This window comes from Kogia breviceps, chromosome 15, assembly GCF_026419965.1.
Source record: "Kogia breviceps isolate mKogBre1 chromosome 15, mKogBre1 haplotype 1, whole genome shotgun sequence".
Taxonomy (NCBI): domain Eukaryota; kingdom Metazoa; phylum Chordata; class Mammalia; order Artiodactyla; family Physeteridae; genus Kogia; species Kogia breviceps.
The window spans coordinates 8,120,415-8,147,608 of NC_081324.1; the positions used below are offsets into that span (position 1 = coordinate 8,120,415).

Sequence of the window (27,194 nt, forward strand, 5' to 3'; positions counted from 1 at the left end):
AGCTCTTCCCATTGCCTTCATGTTGATACATACATTCATAATTTGGCTTTTGGGATAAGTATTGACTACCAACTAGTTCAGAATATAAGACCAAATGTTTAACAGTTAGGCAGGTTCTGGTAGGGATACCATATTCTTATGAAAGGTGAGGAATGTAAGAAGGAAATGTGCCCCAATAGAAGGCTACCCAAATGCAGTGGACCTAGGGACAGCTAACAACGAGGTTCAGTTCATTCAAGTAACTTGAATCAACTGTAAGTGTACAGAGAAGCCTCCAAAATGTCATCACTTATATCATAGCTCCAAAACTTAGCCAAAAATTCTTTTAAGTAAACTTTACCTAAATCCCTCTCTCAACCTTAAAGAATGGTAGTAAAGACACTAAGGAATGTTTAACTGTCATTAATGCAAATTTTACTGTATCCTTCAAGTCAAAATAAAAACACTAAATAACCGATTTTAGTTGTCTTTAAACTCTTTTTCTCTCATGCTAATGTATCCTCTACATTTTTAAAGTTTGTCTTAAAATATTATATTTATTTAGATTCAAAAAGTAAAATTTCTGGTGAATTTTAAATATTGACACCTTAAATACAATGATTGCATCACACTTCATGCAATATCTAAAATCCATAGAAATGTGATATTCACTGTCATCTGTTGAAAAAAATTATATTGTTAATTTTGTTTCTAAACTTTTTATTTCTATTCCACCTCCTCCACAACATCTTACTGTAACATATGTTTATACTTGAAAATGTTCTTACTCTACAACATGCAATAAAAATATGTATATAAAATATGTGTGTATTATATATATTACAACTGTAAGGTTCCAAATGTTAAAAAGTTTCTTTTGGATTGAATAACCTTAATGATAATTACAGGTACATGGTTGCTTAAAAATAAGATGGGAAAGGGCTTCCCTGGTGGCGCAGTGGTTGAGAGTCCGCCTGCCGATGCAGGGGACGTGGGTTCGTGCCCCTGTCCGGGAGGATCCCACATGCCGCGGAGCGGCTGGGCCCGTGCGTCCAGAGCCTGTGCTCCGCAGCGGGAGGGGCCACAACAGTGAGAGGCCCGCGTACCGCAAAAAAAAAAAAAAAAAAAAAAAAAGATGGGATAGCACATATTGTGATAAATAATTACTAAATATAAACTAATCATTTATTGGAAATGCATCTCTTTATGAAACAGATAGACACATTTTTTCAATTAGTTTGTGTATCCATGGATGAAATTACTTATTGATAGAATAAAATAAGAATTATCATCAGTTTCATTTATTCTTTTTAAAATAGGAGCACTGAAAATGTTGATCACACATGTTGACAGAAATGGAAGATATCTTGTTATACCAGTCATTGTTTGTGTTATTTTTTAATATCTTACTAAATATATGGCAAAGCTACATTTTGATTTTATATCAAAATTTATTTTTTATTATCTATAAACTGACCAATCCATTAGGTCCTATTCCGGTATTTTTATGAAAAGGAAAAGTAGGAACCACCTGACATGCCAAAGGTTTTGTGACTCATTCGTTAGTTGGCTTATTAATACCAATATTTTGAAATATCTCTGTGTCTGGCACTCTTTAGTTTTTCTCAGTCTGGCAAAATGTTCTAAAATAATACTGGGGATCAGAAAGATAAATATGCCTCTCATTTGAGAGGTGGGTGGAGGGTAATGTGGGCTAAGAGAACTTGCTTGCAAAGTACTTCCTTAGGCAGATCAGTTTTTGAAGGCCCCATGTGGAAGTTGGAAACCTGGGGTTGAAAACCAAATTACTATCCCTGTGGGGAACTGTGAGAAGAAGGCAGTGGTGGTAATTATTTTAATGACTTCAGATCTCTCCATGAGAACAGAGCAATGAGAATAACAAACTAAAAAACCTATGGATGCCTACAGCAAACTTAGGTGACAAGTTGTCCCTATGAACCCCAAGATACAAGTGGGTTAAGACAACCCACTCACAGCTTCAAGAATTGCAGGAGATCAGCAGCTGCTTGAGAAAACTAAAGGGAATCTTCATGATCTGAGAACAGGAGAACGCCAAACTGACAATATACAATACCTGGGAAGCGTGTCAGATCAACATGAAAACAGTAGATGAAACTAGGGGAGTTTCACAACTTCTAACTGGGGAGTTTATGCGAGGAGGTCATTGTAAAGTCTGAAGAACTGGAGCAGTCTCTACCCTATATACTCTTTAAAAAAGCAGACAAGACTTCTTTTAAAAATACCCCCTCCCCTCAGAGGGTAATGCTGACAACAGGATCCACATTGAGAGGAACAGTGGCAATGAAGGCAGAGAAGGGATCCATGTAGAAGTCCGCTGGAGAACAGGGCCAAGAGCTTTTGGAGAGGACAAGGCCATAATTTGGAACACACTGCACAAATATTAAGAGTAATGAGCTCTAAAGCAGTGAAACTAGCAAACATTTCTTTATTCACCCACTTTCCCTTCTATGTACCAAAAAAACCTAAATCCATTTAAGAATGAGCAACAAAAGAAGGTCATAGCTGAATCATATGTAGTGTTATATAAGGACAAAAGAATGAGGAACAGAATAATCTTAAATACAATGAGAATGTGGTATAAATAGTGAGAACATTCTAGACATACATGCCCACTAGAGAAAAAGAAGAATCAAATTTTTCATTGTGACCAAAACAACATCAATAAAATTATAAATAACATGAAAGAGCAATGCGACCAAGAATTTTAAATATTCAGAAATGTAATAATATTCAGGAAAGAATTAGAAATAAAAATCACTTCCGAATAAGCTAAAAGGAACACAAGAGCAAAAAAGGTCAACAGATGCCACCGTAAGAGACAAGGTAAAAAGAAATAAGATGCTAAATAACCAAAAGTAATGAACAAACTGTGATGAACAGAGGAGAATGATAAAGAAGATTCAACCTAGTTATAAATTTACCAGTTCTTTCCACTGAAATGGCCTGGAAATAATGACCATCTCAGCACATTTCTACACACAGATTGTGGTCTTGAGCTATTCCTCACTGATAATACAGGACTCTGAAAAAACGGCTTATTCCAGATCTAAAACAAAGATGTTTTGGTATACCTAGTATATTTTGTCATACCACAGAATAAGAAAACTATAAAAGTTTGCTAGGATTGCATCAAATGTTCTCAGTAGCCAATATTAAGAAATTTCTGCTCTCTAAATATGGGAATTTTTGAATATCATTAGGGATAATAATTGCAATATGTTAAAGCACACTCAATAAGTTTAAATTCATGAATTCATAATGATACTAAAAAAACTAGTTTGATTAACACTGGGGAATGCTAGTGAACTAATTTATTATTTGTAAATTGGTAAAGAAAGGGAAAATAATCTCTCATGTATCCTGACTATATCTAAATGCATAAAGTATTATGTGAGAAGTTCTCTTCATTTAAATATTCCAACTAATAACTTAAGGAGAAATAAGAGAATATCACAATTTTGCAGCCCCAAATTAATCGATGGTTCTAGGCAATGAGCATCGGTCTGCTAGCACCTCAGGGACACCCAAATACCATGTGCTTCTTTTTTTTTTTTTTTTGTGGTACGCGGGCCTCTCACTGTCGTGGCCTCTCCCGTTGCGGAGCACAGGCTCCGGACGCACAGCCTCAGCAGCCATGGCTCACGGGCCCAGCCGCTCCGCGGCATGTGGGATCTTCCCGGACCGGGGCACGAACCCGTGACCCCTGCATCAGCAGGCGGACTCTCAACCACTGCGCCACCAGGGAAGCCCCCATGTGCTTCTTAAGGGAAGAATACCCCACCTAGGAGAACATCCTGAAAGAGAATTACATCAAACCTATTGATCCAGCTACCATTTTATAAGAAATATAGAGAACAGAGAAAAGTAGCAAATTGTACCTTAGGGTGCAATCTCTGAAATCCAAAATAAAACTTCACAGGACAAATGACTTGGTTTTTAAAATAAATTATAAGAAGGAAAAAAGGAAAAATAAATATAAAGAAAAACCTACATTTTAAAACACACTTAAAAAGATATATCCAATTAAAATATCTGAGCTTCATGTGAATTATTTATCTCTTGATAAATTAGTAAAAGGAAGGGTGATTAACAGATTAGAAACCATGTAAAAAATAAAATTTGACACAAAAATGGGTAATGACCTTTGTTCTTTTAATTCAGTAAAAAATAAAATATATTGAATAAAAATATGTGTTGTTTTAAAACAGGTTATCATGACTTATCAAAACATTCACAAAACATATATAAACCCATATTCTGTATAAAGATTAACTGCTTTTTCAAAAAATAATATTTAAAGGGAAACAAGATAAAAAAACAAACATACTTCTAATACATAATCAAAATGATACTGACTGCTAAACAAGATGGAGTCACAGAAGCTAAATTTGCCAGCCTGAAACCACTAAAAAGCAAGAAAAAAAATGGAAGAAACAATTGTTGTAAAGACATTGATTATCAGGCAATCCCTGAGAAAACAAAAAGAGCTCTAAAAATAGCCAGTTTATTACCTGGAAGGAGTTTCAGTTCACAGGGTAGGGAGGGGATGCAAGGAAGAAGCTGGTGGTACCCCCGAGTTTGGGTGGAGCTGGGAGCAATGGGATGAGGGGTAGCTGAGGCAAAGGTACCAGAGCGGAGAGAGCGAAGCAGAGGGGAACCCTGGAGGTCTGCAGAGTACTCACCAGGATGGTGATCTGAGCATACTTGTAAGAAAACTAACCCCCAAGAGAATTAAAAGAAACGCCGCCTAGGACTCACATAAGGCCAGTAATAATTCCTATTCCCAGCTGCCAAAATGGAAGACCTCATAATTCACATTTCCATTATGAAAAGGACTCAGAATGCTTTTGCCTCCATAGTCAGTAGGAAATATAGCCTTAGACTAAATGCTGCTCTGGTCTTATCTAACAAGGTTTAAAGTCTTTAAGACAAAAAAGATTAAATTATCTCCAAGTAATAAAACTACATCTCTGAATAAAGCTCAAAAATACTTTTAAAAAATGAAAATATTCAGTGCCACCCAACAAGATAAAATTGCAAATGACAGAAGTCCAGTCAAAAATTGCATGTCATGCAAACAAATAGGAATGCATGACCCATAATGAGGAGAAAAATTCATCAATTGAAACTGGCCCAGAAAGAACAAAGATGATAGAATTAGAAGTGACCAAGAGGACTCAACTTTCCCCTCAGCCTGACTAAAATTAGAGGGGTTCTTGGCTTTCATTGTCTTAGAGTGTTTATTTTGAAAACAACAACAACTACTTGTAATTGTAAATTCTTTCCCTGCCCCTTTGAGGCATAAATCTGCCAGCCTTGTGCCAGCTTTATAACCCAGGGAGGTCCTTCTCTAGGACCTGGGAAATATCTCTTTGAAATGTAAACATTGAAGGAGATAGCACCTCTATTGCCTGGTCTCTATGGGAAGGCAGTTAGCAAACAGTGATAACCTAATCATAGCGAAGAACATTTGAAAACTCAGGAACAACCAAGGTGATTGGTATGTGCCACACTGACCAAACTTCCCCTTCCAAGCCTCCCAGTACTCACCATTCACTCACCCCAGTAGGACTACACTGGGTGCCAATTAGCAAACAGTGTGACAACTTCAAGAGTCTTAACATACTTATAATTGGCATCCCTGACAAAGGGATGAAGACAAATATTTAAAAAACATAATGGTGAGAAATTTTCCAAATTTAATAAAAAGTATGAACACACAGATCCAAGAAATTCAACACACCCCCAAGAACAAAGTTATATACAGAGATCACAGCAACACACATTAAAATCAAATTGCTCAAAGCCAGCAATGAAGAAAGTCTTCTTTTTTTCCATCATTTATAACTACCAAATGTGCTTTAAATATTTTTTGTATATTTTCCAGTTTACTGAGACATAATTTACATGTAACATTGTGTAAGTTGAAGGTGTACAATGTGATGATTTGATACACCTACATATTGTGAAATGTTTACAATAATAAGGTGAGTTAACACATCCTTCACTTCACATACTTACCATTTTGTTGTTGTTATGGCAAAACATTAAAGCTCTACTCTCATAGTAACTTTTGAGTTACTATGTAGTAACTCAATACAACATTATTAACTACAGTCATCACACTGTCTTCCAAAGTGGCTGTATCATTTTGCATTCTCACCAGCAATGAATGAGAATTCCTGTTGCTCCACATCCTAGCCAGCATTTGGTGTCGAGTGTTCTGGATTTTGGACACTCTCATAGGTATGCAGTGGTATTTCACTGTTGTTTTAATTTGCATTTTCCTGATGACATAGGATGTATGAGCATCTTTTGATATGTTTATTCTCCATCTGCACATCTTTAGTGAAGTGTCTGTTCAAGTCTTTGGCCCATTTTTTAATCCAATTGCTTATCTTCTTATTGTTGAGCTTTAAGAGTTTTTTGTATACTTTGGATAATGGTCCTTTATCAGATGTGTCAAATGTTTTCTCCCAGTCCTTGGCTTGTCCTTTCATTCTCTTGACATTGTCTTTAGCTGAGCAAAAGTTTTTGATTTTAGTGAAGTCTGGTTTATCAATTATTTCACTCATGGATCACACTTTTGCTCTATCCAAAATGTCATCACTATACCCAAGGTCATCCAGTTTTCTCCTATGTTACCTTCTAGAAATTTGATAATTTTGTGTTTTACATTTAGATATATGATCCATTTTAAGCTAATTTTGTGAAAAGTGTAAGGCCTGTGTTTAGATTCTTTTTTTTTGGCATGTGGATGTCCAGTTGTTTCAGCACAATTTGTTGAAAAGACTATCTTTGTTCCATTGTATTGCTTTTGCTCCTTTGTCAAAGATTTTTTAACTATATTTATGTGGGTCTATTTCTGGGTTCTCTATTCTGTTCCATTGGTCTATTTGTCTATTCTTTTGCCAATGCCACACTGTGTTGATTACTGTAGCTTTATAGTAAGTCTTAAAGTCAGGCAGCATCAATCCTCCAACTTGTTCTTGTCCTTCAATATTGCAGCAGCTCTTCTGGGTCTTTTACCTCTCCCTATTATCTTTAGAACCAGTTTTTCAAACTCTGTAAAACAACTTGCTAGGATTTTGATTGGGACTGCATTGAATCCATAGATTGCGTTGGGAAGAACTAGCATCTTGACAGAATTGAGTCTTCCTATCCATGAATAGAAGCATCTTCAAGATATATTTTTGAATGTGATAACATTTTAATTGTTGCTGTTAAGCCTTTTAAACTCCACAGAGTATTGTTCTCCAAGTACACACACACACTCACACACACATGCGCGTGCGCGCACACACACACACACACACACACAGAGCTCCAAGTCCTTTAGCTCACAAAGAACATGAAATGATAGAATATCATACTTCTTGGGGAGGAAAAACATGTTTCAGATTTTTACTTTTAGAAAAATAGGGTTTTTAAAGGATTAGCATGAGTTTACTTCTTAATTAAATATTGCCTGAAGCTGCACATAATTACCATAGTATAAAACTTGGAAAATCAAATATTCATGTTTGAATATATTTTTTTAGAGCTAATGTATGTGATTTAACTTTACCAAGTGAAAAAAAGAGTGCCAACTTTGGTAATAATGAAAAAATATCTTACATTTCTACAAAGTTTTAGAAATTGAAATGCTTTTCTTTGTTTTCTTTGTTTTCCTACTTAGTCTTAGTCTCTTGACGACCTGTACTTCTGTCAAAAATCAAAATTTTCATTTAAGAAAAGTAATATAATTTTAAAATGTTTACATCTTGCTTCAGACATGAATAAAACAGCTAAATGTTAATATATTTTCTTATGGGAAACAGAAACTTATGCCTCCTAATAGTTTTTTCTAAATGAGGTTGCCATAAAAAAATTCAACATGCTTATGTTCTTGAGTTGTAACAGGAAGAATTGATAGAAAGGCAGATTATAGAAACTCTATTCAAAAACCTATGTAGGGCTTCCCTGGTGGCGCAGTGGTTGGGAGCCCGCCTGCCGATGCAGGGGACACGGGTTCGTGCCCCGGTCTGGGAGGATCCCCCATGCCGCGGAGTGGCTGGGCCTGTGAGCCAGGGCCGCTGAGCCTGCGTGTCCGGAGCCTGCGCTCCGCAACGGGAGAGACCACAACAGTGAGAAGCCCGCGTAACGCAAAACAAACAAACAAAAAACCTATGTAAGTTGAAAGAAGCCAGTCGTAAATTTCCATTTATATGAAATGTCCACCATAGGTAAATCTACAGTATTACATTAGATTAATAATTAAGTAAAGCAGTGGGGATTGGAGGGAAATAAGAAGTCACTGCTAATGGATCTAGGGTTTCTTTCTGGACTGATGAAATGTTCTAAAGTTGATTATGGTGACAGTTGTACAACTCTGTGAGTATATTAAAAAAACACCAAATTATATGCTTTACAAAGAGTTGTATGGTATGTGAATTATATCTCAATAAATCTATTAAAATATGTAAAAAGCAAAGATTATTTTAGTCAAAAGATTTATAGCAATTACGCCTTCTAATTTAATTTTAAAACCACAAAGAGCTTCTGTTAGAAGCATACTTAATCAAACTATCTGAAACACAATACGAGTTTTCACCTCTTAATTTGTCTCATTGGCACCCCTATTTTATGAAGAATCAAAAAGCCTTGTCACCCACTTCTCTTTGTATTTTTCATAATTAAACACTGAGAATGTAATTCAAAATGAATTTGAACATTTCACACTTAAACTCTGTCAATATTAAAATGGCACTTGAACTTATGCATACGATGCTGTTGGTAATGTAATTAAGTTACTCTTGGAAACATTCCATTTTACATGATTTTTCACTAATTTGGTGATGTGAAATTTGTTAATACATTCTTACTCTCCCCTAACATATGGCATTTTGAAATCATTGGAGACTGGAGCCTGACCTGTACAAATCTTTCCCACAACCAAATAGTTGATAAAATCACTTTTCTTCTTTGGGATTTCATGCTTTTTTGTGTAAACAATGAAATGTCTAGAATCAGCTAAATCCATCTAAACAGTGAAAAAAAAGTCAGAACAATGGAAAATAGGTCAAAGAAATCATAAAATATATAAAGTATATATTGCACTTTATAATTGATGTTACTAACTAGGAGTACATGTAGTGCTTCCAATGCCAATTGTACAACTGGCAAAAGAGAGAAAAATCATTGAGTGGAAATAAACCAGGACTTGCAGAGAGCCGATATGGTCAAGTTACGACTTTTTCAGTAAAGTTGGTGTATTAAGGTTCTTTAGAGAAACAGACTAAGACACACACACACACACATATATATATATTTATATATACAAACACACATATTCCCAAGATCTACAGTTGGCAAACTGGAGACCAAGGAGAGCCAGTGGTGAAAGATCCAGTCCAAGTTAAAAGACCTGAGAACCAGAAGGGCTCATGGTAGAACTCCCACCTGAGTCAACAGGCTCCAGATCCAGCAAAAGCTGTTGTTTCAGTTCAAGTCCAAAACCAGGGAAAAACTGATGTCCCAGGTCAGAGAAAGGGCAGAACGAATTCCCTCTTACTGCACGAGAGTTGGACTTTTTGTTTATTCAGGCCTTCAGTTGATTAGATGAGGCCCACCCACATTAGGAAGGGCAATGTGCTTTATTCAGTCTACTCATTCAAATGCTAATCTCATGCCAAAACACCCTCACAGACACACCCAGAATAATGTTTTACCAGATATCTGGGCACTTGGTGGTGGCCAAGTCAAGTTGATCTTTAACATAAAATGGTCACAACTGGTTTTGGGGATTTCCACAGTCCCCATTCCCCTCCCCAGGTGATGTTTTAGAGCAGCAGATATCAATTTAAGGTGCACACCAGGATAACGCGCTTCTAAAAACAAAGATATGTAATCGGTACTCCTAACCAATTAAATCAAAATCTTTCAAGAGACAGCTGGACAATTTTGTTTGTTTGTTTGTTTTTTTGCAGTGCGCGGGCCTCTCACCGTTGTGGCCTCTCCCGTTGCGGAGCACAGGCTCCGGACGCGCAGGCGCAGCGGCCACGGCTCACGGGCCCAGCCGCTCCGCGGCACGTGGGATCTTCCCGGACCGGGGCACGAACCCGCGTCCCCCGCATCGGCAGGCGGATTCGCAACCACTGCGCCACCAGGGAAGCCCTGTGCTCAATTTTTTGTAAATCATTTATACCTCAGTAAAGTTAAACAAAATCATTAGAAACACTTGGAATGCCCCACCACCACCAAAAAAAAAAAAAAAAAATGTCACCCTCTAAACCCCCTGCAATCATGTAATCCTAACTCCAGTGTCCTTGTCTTTAAACTATATATTTGAAAAAATAAAAAGGGACGAGTATAGAGTTACAAAATTTACATAATGTATATGAAAAGAATGAACAATTTTTAATTTATTGTTCCAGGTCTTTTATATCATAGAGAAGTTTTAAATGGCATGCTATACATTCCTGTTTTATGGCTTATTCTTTCACTCAGGTGTATACAATCAACACCTGTGGTGTCAGTACATGACAGGGCTAAGATGAGCAGAGTGCCTTGAGTCAGTCTCCTTTTCAACATGAAAACTGCTCCTGCAGGTAAAAATCCTCATGCAATTTACTAAAAGGAAGATCCTTATCTTTAGAATGGTCTTAACTGAATATCCCTGCATAGGGATTTCTTATAGGAAAAGATAAAACCAGAATCTTTGGATTTATGAGGCATGCATCACTGGGAAGTGTCCTGTCAGCTGGAATAGAAAATAAAGATGTTTTGCAGACTGAATGTTCCTCTCTACGTGAGGCCATCGTCACTGTGTCATTCCTTTAGGGACCTTATCTTTTACTTCTTTTCAACCTACTTTTAACATCATTCTCAAACTATTAATTTGTATAGATTAATTAAATATCAGCTGACTCCTTTGTACTGTATTTTAAATTATAAAATAGTGTTGGTTAATTTAAACAGATGCTAAAACATCTGATTTCAACCTATCTTTTCCTTTCTCATTTTATGTTTCTACAAGAAAAGTAGATTCTGAAGAGCCTAATTTTCTTTCATAATACTTACAATAGCCTTAGAGTTAAGGAAGTCATCTCGGTGTTCTGAGGGTTACCTTGGTGATATCTATGAATTATCCACTAGTAGTTCAATTAATTCTGACTTATGTAATTTAGTGCTTACATTATTCTTAATTACGTTTGTTTCAAAAGGTCTTGAAGGCACTTGTATGAGCAAAGTGGTGTCCCATAAGCTTCATTGTTCTTATACATTTATAGACTTCTAATATGGTATTTTATCAGCCTCACTCTTTGTCCTGATAAGCTAATTTACATCTGGCAAAGAAAAAGCTAAACAGATTTTCATGACGGATAGGATGTTAGGGGCGAAGTTTCACTCCAGTGCCCTAGAAAATCTAATATCTTCAGGGATGTAGAGCAGTAGCCTCATCAGGTAATAAAAGACTTGACATGTACACACTGCTTTATTTAAAATAAAATGCCTATCCATGAAAAAAATTAAAAAGAAATAACTAGCAAAACAAACAAACAAAAAGACAAAGCTAGGATCTCAACCAATCTCCTTACACTATAGCCATAGCCACCATTCAGGAATACAAGCATACAGAGCTAGGTACAAAAGCTTTGGTCATCACAAATCATAACCACGTTTGATCTGCACTGCATAGAGGGAAATTAATAAAGCAGACGTGACATATATTATCATGAAATTCAGAGTTCAGTGGGAAAGGCAAACAGAAAGTAAACAAAAAAATAATTGCAGTTGATAAGGTCTTTTAAAAATCTTGTACATTTCTCTGAGGGAAAATAGTTAAGGAAGTTTTTTCGGGAATAAAACCATTCCTTTTTATAAGATGACATGTCAACTGAAGTTAATGGCAAGATGTGACTGGTGGATGGGAGGTGAAAGGGTTGTTGTGTGACTGTTTCGATGAAAAAAAAAAACCAGCCTGAAACAGAAAATATAAACATAAACACAAACACACACACACATATATATGGCAATGAGTACTCGCCTGTGAGTAAGTGAAACAATGTACAGCACTCCTGGCCGGGTCCATACAAACTGTCCTCATGTGACCCCTACCCCCATTCTCTCCTGTGTCTGATCTCTGGTCTCATGCAGCGTGTCCAGCTACATGACCTCTGAGAGCTCAGGGCACAGCGGAGTCATTGACAGAAGGAGAAGGCTGGACTCCCAACACAGGTAGGGAATGTATATGCGTCAAAAATAGTTCACTGCTGGGTACTGTCTGCTGGAATTTGGGGCATTGCCTTTTACAGCAGTTGGGGTGGAAAGAGGGCTATTATTATCGGGCACCCACTAAACTGTCAACGTCAGGTGGCTTAGCCAGCTGGACCTGGATTGCGGGAAGTCACTGATGTGTTTTAATGATCCAGTTTACGTCTTGAGAACTATCACCCTGCTTGCTGGGTGGACAAGTGAATAGGTCAACAGTGCTGGGCAAGGGACCTAGAGGAGGGGGCAGAGTAGGAGACAGGATGGCTCCGCCTGGGTGGGGGAAGGGTAGGAGCTACAATGTGGAGTTAGAATTGACAAGATACATTCATGTTCTGGGTCATTGCTAGGGAGTATTTCCTTTAAGCCACAAAAATAGCAATATGAGACAGCTTTGAAATTAGCTTCGAGCTAACAACTGTACTCATATTCTACTATATACCTATTTCAATTAAGTATCTTCCAGGACCCTCTCTTTATGTGGGTAGAGTAGCTCCCACATGACACAACCTTTTTTAAAGTGAAGGTATCAGTATAGAATTTTAGCTACAGATAACTCATAATTCTAACCTTCTATTTCCCTCAAATTAGAAAGGTGTTTTGAGGTGTTTCAGAGAAGGCTTCAATGTCAGCTATTAGTACCATAAAGAGGCCCCATGAAGCCTGTGTCTCCCTAAGTACTTAATACAGATATTTATAAAATATTTGTAAAGGAACACTGTAAATTATAAACTACTAGAAATGTTGCTATTATCACAAAAAGATAAAAGATTTCTAAATAAAATCCTTAAAAAGATACCAGGTAAAAACACAAAATTTTCAAAGAAAGATTAAAAAGTTACAATTTCATTTTTTTAGCTTGAGACCAATTTTAAAATGCTAGCAGTTTTCTCCACATATGGTAAAAAAAAAAAAAAATCTTCCATTATGAAAAGAATCAGTCATTTATTGTTAAAGCAAGGTACCGTACTTATTTGTAATCAATGTTACTTATCTGAATATTTGATTCTCTAGATCATGAGATTTCATAAAAATTGTCATTACAGCACTCTTGGAATTCATCATGTAATTCCAAATCGATATTTACAGACGTGCAGAGGAAAAGCTGACTAAGTATTAGATTCAGCATGGGAACAGCATTTTGAATATAACCATCTCTGCTGCTCATCGTCTTGGTTGCATTTTAAATACCTATTCGATTTTACAATTAAATTCTCACATTTACTCTTCTCTAAATGTCAGTAATTTAAGAAAGATCTCCCTCTAAAGCACACCAGACTTCTAAATACATTTTTAAAAACTCTGGTCTATTAAGCACATCTGTTTCCAGCTCTAAAAGTGGCTAAATTTTCCAGCAGCCAGTTTTTAGCCAGGCATGTATTTGTTTGTAAGTTTCATGCATCTCAAAAAGAATTACATGGTATTCAAAATGTTTCATAGATGAAGGGCTACAGTGAAAGAAAAGGTCATTTATCAGAATTGTTGAGAAGTGGAATAAGAAAGGAGAATTCATATGAAGGTCCAGAGGATGTATCATAATAACTTTTTCTGATTGTCAATAAACTTATGGGAATTTAAAATATTTTACACTTTAACTACTGTACAATGACCTTTCTAAATGTACTGTAAGATTATTGTTCTCTTATAATCTATTATAAAACAATTAAGCAAAGAATATATAAAAAATTACATGACTAAGTATTTTTATTTATTGTCTAAAATTTTTTTAAATATTCCATAATGTTTTATAAAAATTACTTAAATATATGTGTATGACTTCCAAAGGCTCTATGAATATCATATACCCCCTTTAGGAAGTGGAAAGAAATATTTTTTAAAAATTATCCCATATAAATAATTCAAGCAGGGCTTCCCTGGTGGCGCAGTGGTTGAGAGTCTGCCTGCCGATTCAGGGGACGTGGGTTGGTGCCCCGGTCCGGGAAGATCCCACATGCCATGGAGCGGCTGGGCCCGTGAGCCACGGCCGCTGAGCCTGCGCGTCCAGAGCCTGTGCTCCGCAACAGGAGAAGCCACAACAGTGAGAGGCCCGAGTACCGCAAAAAAAAAAAAAAAAAAAAAAAAAATTCAAACAATATTTTAAAAATCTCTGTTAAATTAACTTTCCATAATCTACAATAAAAACTCTTTCTTACATTCACTGTCACTTTTCTTCATTGTTCAAAGTTGTAGTTCATCTAACTGAAACATGCATTCAAAAGTTTAAATATTTAAACAAATTTTCTGTAACAATTTTGAAGTTTCCTTTGTTCCAAAAGTCCTATCATTTTATCTAGTAGAAGGTCACATATGTATTAATATATACTTCTGTATGGGCGTCAAAATATAGATCCAACTTACACTGTAAAATGCTATGTTGATTTCATTTTTTCTCATCTATAAAGCTTTCTTAAGCAATTTAAAGTAGACGTTTTCCAATTTGATACCCCAAAATATCATCTTTGAATAGAAAACATTAAACATTTAAAAATATACATATCATTTTGTAAACCAACTGAAAACCATGATTTTTTTCAAAAACAGCTGCTTTGGAAATGTTAAATTGATGTTATCAAGTCTGCACTGCCCATTAGTGGCAAGAGATTGTAAATGCATGATTTTAATTAAATTGAAGACCAGTTCTATCTTAAATATTAGTTTTCTCAATCAAATTTAAAACTCGAGGGGGCTTCCCTGGTGGCGCAGTGGTTGAGAGTACACCTGCCGATGCAGGGGACATGGGTTCGTGCCCCGGTCCGGGAAGATCCCACATGCAGTGGAGTGGCTGGGCCCTTGAGCCATGGCCACTGCGCCTGCGCGTCCGGAGCCTGCGCTCCGCAACAGGAGAGGCCACAACAGAGAGAGGCCCACGTACAGCAAAAAAAAAAAAAAAAAAAAAAAAAAAAAAGATTTAAAACTCATTATATTATAAGACAAACAAACACACCTACACTGTAAGCATAACACGGTTTTTGTGTTATGAGATACTGTTCCTGTAGAACATTAATTTACTGTCAGTGCTCACACCCAGAGACCACGTTCAGTTAGGTACCTGTGGATATAAATACGATGAATCCACCACAAATGCATGTGTGGGTACATGCATACACTACATACATGCCCACAGTTTAAGTGGGAAACAAAAACACTCTGACAATATAACATGAATCTATAAAGCAGAAATAAACTTTATCTAGCTTGTTAGCTTTGTTTAAATTACCCCTCATCGAGAAATGTTCCGAAACTAACCTTCTGTGGTTCTCACTGAAACTACCTTTTGTTAATAAATGATTTTGAGGCAGGAGATATTTGTTTAAGGGTATTAGGAAACTCTCTCCCTCTTTTCATTTACCGACTTTGTTTCTCGTATGTTTTCAATGTAGAGGTAATTTTTCAATTCTAGCTATGGGATGGAGAGGATATAAGGCAAAAGGAGAGGGGAAGCAGCTCCCTTTGAGCAATACTCAACAGTTTCTCTAAAGCTGAGGAACAGGGCTTCCCTGGTGGCGCAGTGGTTGAGAGTCCGCCTGCCGATGCAGGGGACACGGGTTCGTGCCCCGGTCCGGGAGGATCCCGCATGCCGCGGAGCGGCTGGTCCCGTGAGCCGTGGCCGCTGAGCCTGCGCGTCCGGAGCCTGTGCTCCGCAGAGGGAAAAAAAAAAAGCTGAGGAACAGCTTCTTTTTTGGGGGGGGCCTGTGCTGTGGGCCACGCAGGATCTCAGTTCCCGGACCAGGGATCAAACTCGTGTCCCTGCAGTGTATGCGTGGAGTCTTAACCACTGGACCGCCAGGGAAGTCCCTCCCTCTTTTCAAATCTCAGTGGTCCGCAGGGCTGACATAGTCGACTAGTTCTGAACCTCTGCATGATGATTACTATGCTCCATGAACATCAGGATGCCTGCGTGTGACCCATAAATAAGGCAAGTGCTGGCAACTAAGGCTCTTGAACAGTCCCTCATGGGATTTCAGCAAACTTGAGTCAATGACTCTACACTTTATCACTTGCTGGAAACAAAGCTGAAACAACATTCATATGGAATTTCATAAACAAAGAGGAATACTGCTTCCCACTTTTTAAGCAACCGATGGAAGAGTGCTTTAGATTAAGGCCTGATTACATAACTGATTTCGATATGCAGCTTCTTTCGACAGCTGTCAACACATGTACAGTTTGTATGTGTGTGTATATATATATGTATATAGCACACAGATGAACTACATGCTAACTCATTGGAGAGCATTTAGCTTGTCATTATTTTTGCTCAGTATTTTTCTTTGATTTGCTTTGCTCATTATTCTATCCCACGTACTTACCTAGCATAGTGCTTTAGTACACAAACTACACACAATTAATATTATTTAAATAATGAATATTAATAAATCATGGAAAGTGTTCATGACAGCATTTTATTGATGAAAATGCAAAGGAAATGTATAAAGGCTAATGGCTGATTCTGAGTAACTATAATGCCAATGTGAAAAGAACCTAAATACACTTAAGATAAATGAATATTTTCAGAATGCTTTATAAAAGAGTAAGATAAAGTTGTTTATTATAGATGTTATGATCTGATGGCATCTTAGGCTGTCTGTCCCCTCACATGTGCCTGGAATGGATAGTTAATTGTGTCATGTGGTTGACCATTAAAAATGTGTGATTTAGACCAAGATGTTTGACTGAGTCCACTATTCATATGTGAGTTCAAATACTCCTTTTATAGAGGGAATTCAACCTTTTAACCTCCTTTCCTCTTGTCTACTCAGTCTTCTGCCCACCAGGTTACACATTGGAACAAAGAAAACAGTCGGTTGCTTCCTTTCCATCATACGTCTCCCTACCTCTTGCAGACTTTTTGTCTTTGATTCTTTCAGTTCTTCGTACTTCCATTTCCATACAGACAAAGCTGACTCCAGCCGTTCTATTTCTTTTTCCAAAGATAAGCGTATTCTAAATAGAGAATTAAAAGCAAAATAGACTTACAATTTTAAAATAATTTTAGGAATGCATTCAATTTTAGATTTTCTATTTTCCTAATTTTTTATATTTGTATATGATCACTGTCATGACAGAAAACTTTTTTCAGCTTATTAAAAATAAAAAATATTGAATAAAAGTTGGTTTACAGTAGTTGAAACACATTTAATTCGGCTTTGCCAGTATTAAAATAATTGACTTTCTGCCTGCTGTCTCCTGCATTATTCATTCATTTCTTTCAATGCTTCTTATTCATATTGTTTCCTTACATGGGAGGATATATATATGTTTCTAATGTTAACATGGTTTTTATCCAACTTCATATCGTGACTGTATATGAATGAAGAATTCTTTGTTACGACAGAGAATACCAAGGAGCCCACATAACCATTTAAGAAATCAGTCATGTATTGGAGATATAAAAATACTTTTTAAATATCTGCAATTCGGTTTTAATAAAGCAGTTTCACTGGGATCTTTATTTAAATTATTTAAAATAATTGCAATTAATTTCTCTGTTTGTAGAATAAGTGACAGAACTTGGATGAAAATCTTTAATCCTTTAATATCGCATCACTGATTTTTTTCCCATGCCCACACGTCTATTAGAGTGAGTCACTGAAAAATAATTGTTTATTTCTGGCGGTAATTAGCATATATTGACCTTTGCAAATGGTCAGTTCTCATCTGTGTGGTAGATTATTGTTAAAATTACTCATTCTCTTTCCTCTCCTTCCATGGACAGAGTTGCTTTCCCCATCCCTGGATTCTAGGCTTTGACAATGGGATATTATCCGATGTGACAGATTACAGAAATTTGAAAAGAATTTGTGTGGTTAGGCTTCTTTTATCCCTCAGCCGTCACTGTGAAAAGAGTTGGGAACTGCTGTCCCGAAATAAACATATGAAGCAGACCTGAGCTCAACCTTACCAAGGAGCCAATCCCAGCTGGTCCAGTGGAGGTCAGCTGACCTTGCATCCACCCAGGCAAAATACTTTGTTGTCTTAAGCTACTGAATTATTATTATTATTTTATGCAGCAAAAGATAGCTGATCAGGGAATGGTACTTAAAAGGGGATGCTGCAACAACAAAAATGAAAAATATGTAGACCTAATTTAGGGGCCAGATGGTGGACAGGGGCTGGAAAGAAAACATAACAAGCTAGAAAAATAGTGGTACCTGTTATTTAGTGGTGAAACACAAGATGAAATTGTCACTTGCTGTGCCTTGGAAATAGAAAATGTGCCTGACATTACCAGTGGGATGCTCTTGGGCACGATGTGGCCAAAGACTTAAAAAGTGTTTGCGTAACTGGGCTTACTCACTTATATTTTGGCCATTATTATGATAAATACATACCTGTGCAGGCCCACTGCTCCCAGGGGAAGATAAGAGCCATGAATCGCAACTGAGTTTTCCCTGCAGAGCCCTGTCCAGATTAACCAACTTCCAGTAGCTCACAGACTCCAACTAAATACATTCTGATTGTTACATGCCTCTAAGATTCTGTAGTTGTTAGCTACAGTCTTACTGTATTTATAATTAGCTAATACACACACGGATCTATTTCAGTGATAATACTGCTAGAAAGATCTTGGAACATATTCCCAGAGCTAGAAGATGCATCCGGAATCAAAATTGAATGCCATTTCCATATTTATAAGAAATATGAATCTTCTAGGTAGCAATAGTATGAAAATAATTCAAAATAGAATTAGGCCATAAATATATTAGTTTAATCCAATCAATGGATAAGCAGCCCATTAAGGAGTTACATAAAAATATTTGCATGAATCAAGCCATAAAATTGAAAGAGGATAATAAAAGAATTTGTTACAGCTTAACTTCAACTCAAAAGACTTAAGTTGCAAAACACACCAGCACTATTTATAGGACTATAATTTGGAATCCCTGATTAGCACAGTACATATATTACAATGAACAAAGAAAAAGGCTCAGTAGGTTCTTCAGAACACTCCTACGGATGTCCACAGGTCCAGATTAACAACCGCAGCCAAAAATTCTGATAGATAAGTAAATTTAGCCAGCTGATGACACCCCAGTTGCTTACCATGATACGATTTTTGCTCTTAGTGACTGTGTTTGAGATTTTAAGAATAGGATTAAATATAGAAATTGGGAACAAATTGCCAAATAGTAACATTTTGTGTTAAATATAGAAAAAATACATAAAAGCCACTGTATATTAAAATATGTTATGTATTTGGCAATCAGGTTTTAAAGTTTTGTTTAGTAAGGTATTTTTGAATATTTAAAAGAAATTGAGTATTGACTTTAACCTGTAAATTTAAGTTGAAAAATATAATAAAATTGTATTGTTTGTGACTTCATTGAAATACTTAAGAATCACCATATTTATAATTTTTTATTAGAATTACATGAGTAGAACATGACAATGTTTTCATAATTGAAAGGAATATCTTAAATTAATAAAATAATTTTATTAAAGGATATTGATCAAATACATTTGTGTAATGAAGTATACACTGAGAAAATTTTCTCAAAATTAATTTTGAGAATTATTTATAAATAGATTAATATAAAAATTATACTTGAAAATTTGAGAAAAGTCTACATTTTTAAATTTACAAATTCAAAATTATACATGTTAAGAAATCTGTGTCAGCCTTTAACATTACACTCTAATAAATCAAATGATAATGTTAGCTAAAAAGCTCATATTAACATAAAAATGATTTATAATTACTGTAGAATAAATGTTGATCCTCGAAATTGTCCTCAGAATGACTGTGGCAACTATGCCCTCAGGGGTTTTATAAGAAATTCAAGAAGAACATTGCAAATTATATTAAACTTTTAGTTACATATAAGTATAGATATAGTCTAAAGATATAATTATATGTAGATTACATCTAGACCAAGTATTCAAGGCCAGTTCATGAAATGAAAATAATTTTGAAAAGCATATTAAAACGAATAGTTAACCATTTGTATTCTTTATTTAAGGCAGATTAGTCACATTTAAAGTATAGCATTATTTCTCTAAGTATGCATCTTAAATAAAATAACTGATATTTATTAGTTTAGTGAAAGAAAATTATGTATTTTATTCTGTAAAAGGGTACAATTTAGAGAAGTGAGAGAACAGGCAATTCATAAAAATTTAATAGCAATGTGATGCTTGGCTGTTTATCAGCATAGCTTTATAAAAAATATTGTGACTATCTGTTTCAAGCATTAAGACATAAGGACTGTGCACACTTAAATGTATGCAGCAGAGGGCACTCTTTAAATCCTCAATTTTCTGGCCTAATCAATTTATTCTACATTTTAGAGAGATTTTCAAAATTGATTAATTATACTTACATTTATAATTGAAATTTAAACGATCATCATATTGTTTGAACTACAAGAAGGCAAAAATAAAAAACCTAATTTACTCTAAAGGATATTGCATATTTTTTTTTTTTTTTGCGGTATGCGGGCCTCTCACTGTTGTGGCCTCTCCCGTTGCGGAGCACAGGCTCCGGACACGCAGGCCTAGCAGCCATGGCTCACGGGCTTAGTTGCTCCGCTGCATGTGGGATCTTCCCAGACCGGGGCACGAACCCGTGTCCCCTGCATCGGCAGGCGGATTCTCAACCACTGCGCCACCAGGGAAGCCCGGATATTGCATATTTTATGTACAGATTCTTTAAAAAAAAATTACTAAGACAAAGCTCAGAAGAAACATAGTATTTTAATATGATGATATAAACTTTTAAAAATCAGATTGCTAAAATGTATAATTTTTGCAGGATCTAAAAAGTAGTGTATGAACCAAAATGATTTTGATGAAAAGATATGATTATATTTCTATGTAATCTTTTGATACTTTGTTAATCATCCCATAATGATCCCATAATAAATGGGCATGAATTTTAAACATCTAGATAGGAAAATTAATCAAAATTTTTTCAGAGATAAAAATTCCTAAACATTACTGTCTGGTCATAAATATTAATCATGTTTGAAGTGTGTGAAATTTCATTGTAAAATATCTAGTCAGTATTTTCTTAGAGGTCTATTAATGTCAAATTTTTTTGCCAGACAAAAATAATTAATTTGTAATAACATCTAGATATCCATTTTTTCATTAGTCTAAAATTTAGAGTTAGTATTAAATGATGAATAATAAAACTTTTTACAAGTATACTTTTAATAAGCAACCTATTTATCATTTCATGATTTCACTATTTATAACTACATATTTCAGCAGTAACATCTTTCAATATCTTTCATTTTCATCACCTTTCAGCATTTTCAGCAAATAGCCAAAGCCATATATAGTTAATTTAATTAGAAAAGAGATGACTTTAAAGAATACTGTTAAGCTCAGAGACACCCAGGAGGACCAGAGACTAAGGCTTGGACAAGGCTATGCAGCCAGGAACAAGACCCGTCTCATGTCGCAGAACCGACCCAATGAAGACACCGCTGCCTGTTGCCTGTACACTCTCCTGATATCAATTATGTATCCAACAAACAAACTCAAAATAGCTAATTTAAATAGAAAGAGACATTAATAGCACAAAGAATCTCTGGGAGAGCCAGTGAAGCAAATTGGGAACCTGCAGTCAGAAATACCAAAGATAAAGCCATGGAAATCTTCCCATCAGCACTTTCTTGGGGCCACCATTTAGGTACAGATATCACAGCATGACCTCAACATCCCCTCAACTCGAGTCATGGGATGATGTCACCAGAGACTTGAGGCTGCTGCTGCCTCTGAAAACAAGATGTAGCTACTGCCACTGCCTTCTCCCCTCACCAGGATGCATGCTGGTGCTCTCACCTTCTTGGAGGATTAATTTATGCTAAAACAACTAGGTGGCTACATTTGAATAGCTGTTCCTATGTCAACCGTCTGCACCCTAACTGCAAAGGAGACTGAGGTAGAGAATTACTAGTGCTTTTATTGTCTACACAGAGAGATAGACTCTCTCATTAGGTACGGGACTGCCCAAACACAAACAGACTTTAGAGTAAAAAAGAAATTGTAAAAATACACAAAAATTAACTTGAATTGGATTAAAGACCTTAATTTAAGACCTGAAATGTAAAACACCTGGAAGAAAACATAAGGGGAAAGCTCCTGAATATTAGTATTGGCAAAGATTATTTTGATTCTACATCAAAAGCACAGGTACCAAAAAAGCAAAAATAAATAAATGGGACTTTAGCAAACTAAAAAGCTTCTGCACAGCAAAAGAAACAATTAACAAAATGAAAAGATAAACTATGGAATGGAGGAATTATTTGCACACCACACTGGGGTTAATATCCAAAATATATAAAAGGAACTCATACAACTCAACAGCAAAAAAAAAAAAATAAAGATGAATGTACAGCATTATGATTATAGTGAACAACATGGTACTGTATACTTGAAATTTGCTAAAAGAGTAGCTCATAAGTGTTCTTACCACACACAAAAACAATAACTATGTGAAGTGATGGGTGTGTTAATTAGCTTGATTATGGTAATCATTTCCAAGTATGTATATGCATCAAAACATCATATTGTATACCTTAAATATATACAAATTTTATTTGTCAGTTATAAGCTTACTGTATATCCCATTAGTAACAGTGAATAAATAAGTAAAGTAGATCTGACTTTCTATTCTTTAACAATATTACATTCAATAATATTAACCAGACTTGCATGCAATTTTTTCATTGTCTTGAGGAATATTCACAACCATATATATAGATTTCTTTCTCATGCTAATCATTGGAGCATTTTCAGTTGGCTGTACTATCTCACCAAGATTTAAAATCTCATTTTAGTGAGAGAGAGAGGGAGTATATGGGAACACTCTATAATATCTGCTCAATTTTCTGTAAACTTAAAACTGCTCTAAAAAAGTCTATTAATTAAAAATAAATAAATAAAATCTCATTTTATTGAGAAAAAAAGATAACATTTAATGAAGCAAAGAAAAATAATTGAAGCATACTGCTCTTCTTATATAGAAAACAAATTAAGAAAATAAAATTGAAAGGGAGATTAAAGCTCACATTAATTGACAGAAAGCTAACATTTTGTAAGGGATGCAGGTGCCATCTGCAGTTTAACTTTAGAACTAATTCTAAAGGCTAAAACAGCACATCAAAATATTTTACCTCATCATCTCTCTTACCTAAGACGTGATATTGCCAAAGTTCCTCTTCCTAAATGTTTAGGTACACCTAGCTCTATACGAGGGTCAGTTTTCCTGCCCTCATCTCAAATTTTCTACCTGGGAAGGTCGTTTTTTTTAAGAGATCAGAAATATACAAATTCTCAGTACATGAGCAGCTTGCAGATACTGGGTAATTATTCATCAAACTGAACAGTACAAAGAATACAAATAATAGATAAACTTTAGCGTTTTAGATGAGGGGGTTCTAGTCAGTCAATGGTGGAAATGATTCCCTGAGTTCTCTAGGTTGATTCCTCTGCTCTAGTCAAGAGAAGTTTCCCACTAGCTGGGAACATAGAAAAAATTACATTCACATCTTTTCAACTCCAGCCACCCACTCACTGAGATTCCAGGAGGAAGAATTTAAAAGATTAGACAGATTTAGAGCAAAAGTATATACTGTATCCTTGGGAAACATTCTCTTGCGATAGAAAAACAGGCTTTGCCATGGCCTCATGTGGATTGCAAGCTAATGTTAATTCATGGACATATACCCATGGGACTGCTTCTTAAAGAGGAGAGTGAGAAAGCAAAATGGAATCAAAGGCCCCGTTTCCCCCTTATTCTTCAGCCTGTCTTTTGTTTATATGCTGAATTTGCTGAGAACTGGGGGATTTACTTAATACTATGGGGGTTGTTCATTTATTCCAAGGAAGTCAGATATATATGTACATGTACATGTGGACAAGTGAGAGTGTAAAGACACACATGTGTATCATTAAAACTGGTACCTCTGGGAGTTTACATGCAGGAAACAGCATTTTCACATTGCTCCTATTATGTTATGTAGGTGAAGTAGCATTGTGAGTGGGTTGGAGAGACGTCTATAGCCACTAAAAAGTTAAATCCTTCAAGAAATGAAGCCCAGAGGTTAGAACTTGACTGAGACCTGTAGTTCCAGAGTAAATTAATTGTTAATATGGATGCAGGCATTCAATTTTATTCTCTTTTCTACTAGTGTTGATTGCCTCTGTTAGGAATTTACATTTGATGGTAGAATAATAAATATTTATTCTCTACACAGATACTTGTATTACCACAATCTGTGCATGGGGTGAGGGATAGGCAAAGAATCTGAAAAAGGGAATTAGCGGTAGGAATAAATTTCAGACGGACTTGTGGCTGACAGAAGAGGATTGGCAGATAAAGAGCTTGTAGTACTGGTGAAAGGTTTGTGTGCATACTTACCACCGTTTCAATCCATGTAAACCAGGGAAATTAAAACCATTATATATAATATATAATTATATTCATACTTAGTGAAAATATACATCACTCCCGGTTATTTTTTTATTCTGCCCATTCAGAGTCTTATAACTAAAGAGATGGAAAAATAATTATTTTCAGATTTGGGGAACACATTTTTAAGTACATCAAATATTCCACTTATTAGTTTCTAGGGTGATCATGAGGGAACAACAACAAAAAAACCCATATTGAGTAATTCATATTAGTGGCCACTTTCCCAGACATTGTGTTTGATCTTCATAAGAATCCAGTGAAGAGGGCAGAAGTGATGCTATGTGATTTTTAAAGCCAGGTCATTAAAATACCATTTATTTCTCTCTGTGCTTGTCAGATGTTCACTTTCAACCAAGCCATTATACCATGAGTTAGCCAACTGGCCACACAGATAGGCTATATACAGATGTTCCAACTGAGATCCCAGATGAGAAAAAAGATCAGCTGCCAGATATGGGATTAAGTGAGACTTCAGATAATTCTACACCGCCCCCCGCACCTAAAGTCACCCTCGGCCTTTGAGCCATCCCAGCTGAGGTCACATGTAGCAAGAGATGAGCTGTCCATATAAATCCATGTTCAAGACTCATGAACAGAATACATGGTGATTGTTGTCTTAATAATAATCATCATTTGCCAAGTTGTTATGAAACAATAGATCATTGGAACACAGGTATCACTATCCATATTTTTACAAAGTTGACAATAGCACACCCTTTACTAACCCAATATCATATAGCTAGAGTATGTCAGAACTAAGATGAATGTCCAGGTGATTTAATCAAGTCTAGTGCTCCTTCCTCTATACTATAAATGGTCAATGAATAAAGCATCTTTTTCTGCAATCAGTACCTCACAAAATTGTGAGTTTTCCCTTATGAGTATTAACATATCTAGTCATTTTTACTGACTCTCTGAAATCTATGAATGCTGTAAAAGTTAGATAATACACAGGTTATTTTAATCATAAACATTAATAATTCAAATATAATAAAGGCGAATCTACCAGAGAAGATGAGAACAAAGTTATGATAAAAAAAATGATAAAAATGAACCTGTTATAACTTACTTTTCAAAATTCAAAAAATGAATATAAAATTCAAACTCATTTTTAAAATATTAGTACTTATGACTACATTAGCAGATGGCTAGTTTAAGAGACTTAACAATTTTAAGAAGTTTGAGAAACAGACTTGGTTAAGGAAGACAATGATTAGTACTTACTCTCTTTCTTTCCATAACATTTTTTGGAACTCATCCAAATGCACCTGCAAAGCTGAAATTTCAGGAACTCCATTCTCCAGAGGCAGATTTATTGCCTGCGGTCTTAATCCAGGTCTCACTGTATGGTTTTCAGAACCACCACTCTTGAATAAATCAGGACAATCTAGATTGAGTTTCACCTCTTCATTTAATTTTAATGGGTCAATAATCAAACCTTCTTCCTGAAAGAAAAAAAAAAATACAAAACAATGATTATTGTTGAATTTTAAAATCCAATGTAGAAAAATCAAGAAGAAAACATTTTTGAAAGGAAATCAAATGTTATGATTCAGCATCAAATTCATATTTTCATTTATTTATCATTCTCTAATAGTGTTATATGGACAAACTTTAACTTATATGTTTTTAGGCTTTTTTTCCTTTCAATGTTCTACCATATTCTAATAAAATAAGTTTCCCCACAGTCTTTTAAAATTTTCCATTTACAGTGGAATATGTTATATCTAACATACACTTCATACATCATGAAAAGCTTAACATTTTAGATGGAATTATAGAAAAGCAAGATATTAATTGATTTTATGTTTTCAGAGATGGAATTAAATAGAAAGGGGTAATAATATAAAGGGTAAATGATACAAACTATTTAAAGAGATAACATGAATTCCTAAAGTTTCCCAAAGTATGTTCCATGAGTTGTTAACAATATTTACCAGATTAAAAAAAATATATGGGGGATCGTTCATCAATCGATAAGTGTATGAACTGCTAGATTAAAGTTTACAAAGTTTTGTTATGTGCAGAATTCTCAGAAATTTCAAGATTCCAAATATACCAAGAAATTCCAAAAGTGGGTAGTGTGAAGTATTCCCTAAAGGTATTTCCCTATGGTACCCATTTTACAGGAATTAATTGTGAGGGCAGAGTCCCAAACCTTGGGAAATGTTTTAAATTACTGCATGGATAATTTAATAGTGGCTTAGTAGGATAAATGGAGAGAAATCTCTCTAAATATCTTCTTTTAACATAAAAAAATACTGGGGTTTTTCTTTGGCTAAAAATACTAGTAATATCAGTAATATGGACTGAATCGTGTCTCCCCTAAAACCCATATGTTGAAATCTGCACCCCCCAACTCCCAGTACCTCAGAATGTGACTGTATTTGGAGACAGAGTCTTTAAAAGGTAATTAAGTTAAAATGAGGGTCATCAGGGTGGGCCTAGTGATGGTATCCTTATAAGAAGAGGAGATGCAACTCATATATATAGGATG

General features: G+C 35.5%; 1 protein-coding gene across 8 annotated transcripts in view; it reads right to left on the reverse strand.

Moving 5' to 3' along the window:
- CCDC102B (coiled-coil domain containing 102B) overlaps nucleotides 1-27,194 on the reverse strand; it is a 246,363-nt gene that overhangs the window by 173,781 nt on the left and 45,388 nt on the right. For all 8 annotated transcript variants that reach the window (XM_067014941.1, XM_067014939.1, XM_067014935.1 and 5 more), the window contains 2 exons: nucleotides 25,922-26,142; nucleotides 17,109-17,217 (listed from right to left, as the gene is read on the reverse strand). In XM_067014941.1, coding sequence (XP_066871042.1) covers nucleotides 17,109-17,217; nucleotides 25,922-26,142 — 330 coding nt within the window. The remainder of the gene's footprint in view (nucleotides 1-17,108; nucleotides 17,218-25,921; nucleotides 26,143-27,194) is intronic.